At 49.0% G+C, this 5808-nt stretch overlaps 1 protein-coding gene across 1 annotated transcript; it reads left to right on the forward strand.

The window, feature by feature from the left end:
* Positions 1-909: 909 nt before the first annotated feature.
* Positions 910-5207, forward strand: LOC309797412 (protein FAM170A-like; the record flags this gene model as incomplete). The annotated part of the gene is made up of 3 exons (XM_082645962.1): positions 910-1213; positions 3575-3715; positions 4496-5207. Coding segments are annotated over exons 1-3 (923 nt in total), but the record flags the coding sequence as incomplete, so codon positions are not given.
* Between the last annotated feature and the right edge of the window lie 601 nt (positions 5208-5808).

The following is a 5808-nucleotide window of genomic DNA, read 5'->3' on the forward strand; positions in this document are numbered from 1 at the left end:
TTATCTAGGAGACCCAAAAGAACCCACAGATAAACTAGCAGGAACTAATAAGACGGTTCAACAAGGCACACACATACAAGATCAATAAATTTTAAAAATCAATCAGGCTCCTCTACACTGGCGATAACAAATTAGAAACTGTAAAAGAAAATAAGAAAAAAGGAAGATCTAAAAATTGTCACAAGAGCCATATAAATTACTTAGAGCTAAGCATACGTAGAAGGCAATATAACTAACAAACTGAGTACGAACAGTTAAACTCCGCCCAACCCAAGGTTAGGAAAAGACTGTTGTTACTTTATGAGAACAGACCCTCTTCTTAAGGAGCAGATCAGTAAGTGAGAGTGAATCAAAGAAACACAGCATTTGAAAAGTCAGCTAGTCCAAGCCTCTTGATCGCACATACAGAAGCTGAAGCCCAGATAGGTTGAGTTACTTGCTAAAGGGCCCAATGTCCTGACTCAAGGACTAGCATTTTTCACTCAGTCGCAAGACACAATCAAATGCAGTACCTTGGAAAGAGATGGGGAAAAAATGAAGAAATCAATTATATAGTTCCTCATCTTTAAGTACAGAAATAGCCGTGACAAAATTACACGTATTGAGGGAAAATTGAAGTGCAGAGTTTAAAATGTCAATAATCCACAGGGAAACTGGAGACCATTTAAAATATTCATATTAAATCTCTCTAGAAAAGACATTAAAAGATGTCCAATCAAAATGTGAATTTTATAATAGACATGGTATGATACAATTTATAATAGATATGGTAGGAACCTTTCCCTTTCACGGGAAAGCATCGGCTGGGAAAAAGGAATTGTTCTTGAAAATGGGGCCTGTGCTACTGCAGACACTGTGCTCAACCTAGGTCCACCGAATGCACTGATGTCAGCACTGAGGTCACAGAATTCCGCTGTGCGCCTGGCAACCTTGCAAACATAACAGCCCTGGTGAGCACTAGGCAGTACTGTTGGTTCACTAAGTGGTACAAGTTTTTCAGTCATTTAGGAGACTTGACTATTTTTGTTTGTATTGAATCATTTCAACGGATTGCCCAAGAGCCAAGAAGGGCCAACCTGTAGGGAAGAGGAGGAGTTGGACATCTCTTGAGGCATCTTCTAAGGGAGACTTCTAGTTGGTACGATGGAACGGCGACAAAAGAGGAAACATCTGGAAAATGAAGAGTCCCAGGAAACTGCCGAGAACGGAGGAGGTATGTGGGGGGCAACTTGTCTGGGGCACATGGGTTTCTGCCAATCTGAACCTTCTCTAGGAAGCGGGGGACTGAGAACGTGTCACCTGTGAAGCAGGGAGCGAGAGACCTTGTCTCACTGATGCTGCCGTATCTATCTGGAGGGCCCCTGTGGTGTGAGACGGCACAGAACGGCCAGATGCCCCCTGGGAGATGGGAGGTCAGCTCCGCTGGTCTGAGGACTCTCTCCTGGGGCAGCCGGGCCTGGAGCTTTGTCGGACTCACAGCAGGCTGTATCCTGCTTGCACAGACCTAGAGGTGCAGCTTTTCTCAGTCCCCGATTTCTCTCTTATGCTCTTGGATCTTTCCCTGGGGTCATGAGGTGGGGGATGTGAAGGATGCAAGGATGCTGAGAGAGACCCATGAGTTGCTTGGCCTCTTTTACCAAAGTGGAAAGAGAAGCCCCATGAGTTGAAGGCCCTGTTGAAAAATATCTTGACAAGTGGAATGCACTTTGAAAGAAGATTGTTTGTCTAGGGATGGTGTCATATTGAAAGCAAGGAGGATTTATTCCTTCAACAGGAAGAATTTCCCAAAGGAGATCAAGGGAAGGGAAGGGTTTTCCAGAGACTGAGACCGCGTGAGCAGGGGTGAGAAATGGCCTCAGGGTTCTGCGGGGAGCTCTGAGAGCCACGGGCCACGTGGTGCCTGCGTGCATTAAATGTAGGCGAGTAGCTTGCCCTGGGAGAGGGTTGGTCACCCCAGAGCTCCAGCTAGAGGCCTCTGCCCCAGATTAGAGCCCAGTAGCTCCTACCAGGCCCAGGGCCCTGGAGACTGTAGGATGGGCCCTGGGAATGGAGCTCTAGACAGCAGGCAGATTTCCAGGCAGTGGCTGGGACAGGCTGGGGAAGGCAATGACTGCCCCTGACCATTCAGAATATTTTGCTCTATGTTCCTGTGTGTGTGTGGGTGTGTGAGTGTGTGTGTGTGTGTGTGTGTGTGTGTGTGTGTGTGTGGTAGTGCAGAGAAGAGCGAGATGAATGGGGTTAGAGTGCTTACCAGATATAAAGTCTGCATGGTAAAGTTCTTGTCACCCTGCCTGGACCTGGCTGACACTCGGTGTACGTAAGAGTGTATACAGAATTCTTGTTAGGGCTGTTTTATGAGACAGTAACTCATACACCCATGTACACTCTGATGCAGCAAAAATATCACACACCCCACATATAACTTCCTTAGTAAACCACACACAGCACATGGAGGTATATACACGGATCCCTCCTGTACTACGTTCTCATACAACCCACCTGTATCACAATCCTCTCCTCCAACACCAAACGCTGGAGATGAGATATGTATATAGACACACACACTATATATATAGGACACACACACACACACACAAACACTATATATATATATATATGTATCTCCACAACTCTCGCACAAACACAGCTAACTTCAGCCATCGCTAAATACCTCTGTAAGAACCAGTCACGTGTCATACACACCACACTTGTAACACATTCTTGAGTAATGCCAGACCCGCTTTGTACAAACCACAGTAAACCACAGTCTCAGTAACCCATGTCAGGATTGCCAGAGAAAATATGGGCTATCCAGTTCAATTTGAATTCCAGATAAAGAACAAGTAATTTTTCAATATCAGTATGTCCCAAATATTGTATGGGCCATACTTACACTAAAACTAAGTAAGAACAAATACTGCATGGGAATACTTACACTAAAAAATTATTCTGGGTTTATCTGAAACTGAAATTTAACTGGGTGCCTTGTATTCTTGTTCGCTATGTCTGGCAACCCTTATATACTTACCACCAGCTGATGTATTATATATTTATTGTAGTTTTGTTTAGTGTGTGTCTTCCCCTACTAGAATGTGCAGCGTTACCAAAGACTACAACAATGGAAGAGTGCCGGATACACAGGAGCAGCTGCTTACTGAATCTTGGTGAATGAATGAATGAACACGCACCATAAATACAAGCCACACCATGTAATGAGGAAAAGTTACATGTCCCAGAATTCCTGACTTGTGAACAGAAAAAATGCACACAAAGGCCACAGACACAGATAGACACATCTGCACTGTGCTCCCCATGCCAACCCCACACTTACCACAGACTTAACTGATACACATCACTCACTCTTCCCACACACTCACAGTCACCACCGAGGCCTACATTACCAACTAGACAGTGAGAGAATAAGTATTGATTGGAATTAAATCCTGGAGGATCCACTGGGAACCACACTCTCAAATGTGTGTATTCACTGCACCTGACACGTGTCACACACTCAGTAAATATTTGTGGACAGAGGACTGATGAACCCACCCTGAGCCTTTCATTCCTCCCTCAGGAATCTCGAAGTCACAAGAGGATCCCCCTCGGCTTGGATCCACTGTGGTGGCCCAAGGCTGCAGCCCAGGGGCAGTGGAGGTCTCCTCTGCCCCTAAATACTTCTTCTGTACTTCTACTCCGCGCAAGCTCAGCTACGCTGGTAAGGGCGCGGGGCTCCTCAGGTGAGGGGTGCTTGGCTGTGAGGCAGGAGGCACACAGATCCCAGGGAGGCTGAGAGGAAATCCAGAGTCATCAGAGGTGATGAGGGCTCTGTGGAGGAGCCTGGGCAGGATGGCTGAGCTGTTCCGAGGGCGTGGATGCCAGCTGAGTCTGGGGGTGTGTGTGTGAATACTGCTACTACCATGGTGGGGAAGTCAAGGATCAGGGGCCGGAAAGGTCTGGGCTTGAGGTGGAGGGAAGAGGGACCAGATTAAGCATCTTCAGAGGAAAATGTAGGCTTTGTCTTTGCCTTTGCTTCCAGAGAAGGACAGAGTTCTGCATCATACACCTCCAGCCTGAGAGCAGGACCATCCAGCTCAGGTCCACACAGCTCACACATACATCTGCCCTCCAGGCACAGCCCTTCTCACAGCACACATAAACCCCAAGCACCACAGCCCCATTCCACAAGGAATGCACCACCGATATTACCAAAATCACACTCCTTGTCATACACGCATCCAGCCGCATCCCTCACATACCACAGCCCTCACCACCATACTCCACACCCCTGTATACAGACACCGCTCCAGTATCCCCCCCACGCACATGAAAAGCCCACAGATGACACCAGATACACCGCTCCATCCTACGGCCAACAGACACCAAGCTCACGACATAGCTACGTCATGCAAATGTCCCTCTCTCGTCTACCACACCTGCTCCCTCAGCTTCCGGCACGGCCCATGCATGTTATTATGGTTTTAATTTCCTTTTTCAGCAATGCGGAGATTTCGAGACACTGCCTGGCCTACAGCACCCCTAGCCCAGGTTCAGGAAGAAGGGGAGACCGCTCCCCCATCACACTGTGTCTCCTCCTCACTCTCTTCACCCTGTAAGGACTATCTGCACCCAGACAAAGAGGAAAGGGGCATGAAAATATACTACATGCAGGTACAAGTGAACAAGGGTGTTGCTGTCTCCTGGAAGACAAAGAAACACTTGGAGTTGCCTGAAAAGCAGCTGACGATAGAAGAAGTGACCCTTCCTGAGGATGCGTGCACAGTAGGCACTTGCCCCTCTGATGTGTTCACCGAAAGCCTCCTGTCTGACAGTGAGCCCACTGGGGAGGAGAAAGAGTATGAGGAAAGGGCAGAGCCAGGCAGCCCATCAGGGTCACCTGCCGTCGAGGAGAGACCCAGGGCCAAGACACCGGACTGGATGGTGACCATGGAGACCGGCTTCAGGTGCATGGCCTGCTGCCGGGTCTTCCCCACCTTGGAGATCCTCCAGCAGCACGTGAAGGGCGGCGTCCTGCAGGGCTTCAGCTGCCGTGTCTTTCATCTCAACATGGCCCAGTGGATGGGCAATGTGGAATCCGAGAGCACCCCTGAGGAGGAGGAGGAGGAGGAGGAGGAAGAGAAGCAAGAAGAAAAGGAGAATGAGGGAGAGCAGCCCACGGGGGAAGGCCCCAGCCCAAAGAGACCCCGCAGGCAGGGTCTTTTCTCTCCTTTGAGTTCCAAACAGCAACTGAGATTCATGGGACAGAAGATCCTGGAAGACGGTGTGGCCGTCCCTTGGAAGAGGTAAGGCTTGAGGCTGGCAGTCTTCTGAGCCTATGTCACGAGGGCCCAGAGGAGTCTAAGGGAAGGGACCACACACATGTGCTGGTTTACCTAATGGCTCTGCAGTTGCATCAAATGGGACACACCCAGCACTAACAAAGGCATTGACCTCTGTTGACGTAAACAAGAAGGTGGAGCCTTTTCCTAGGAGTTTTCTCAGGGTCTGCACGATGGACCTCAACTCTTAGAGGACGTACTGCCAGCAGCTCCTTCTCGGCAGAGAGAGCCAGGAGTGGTCTCAAGAGAGGACAGGGGCCCTTGCAGGACCAGAACTTTGAGGTCTGAGAGCCTTGGGCCTGAGCCGAGATCTCACCCGGACCACTGGACCTAGCCTTCTGTGACAAAGGGGAATATGAAAGAGAGTCACGTGGAAATGAGGTCCCCCGAGATATGGAAATGTTCCAGAACCTTCGTTGCGTGGTAGTTGATCTGGAGCCAAGCTCACTGTGGTGTGTGTGGCTCTGAGCAT

The sequence above is a fragment of the Mesoplodon mirus genome (assembly GCF_964341445.2).
Source record: "Mesoplodon mirus genome assembly, contig: HAP1_SCAFFOLD_495, whole genome shotgun sequence".
Lineage (NCBI taxonomy): Eukaryota > Metazoa > Chordata > Mammalia > Artiodactyla > Ziphiidae > Mesoplodon > Mesoplodon mirus.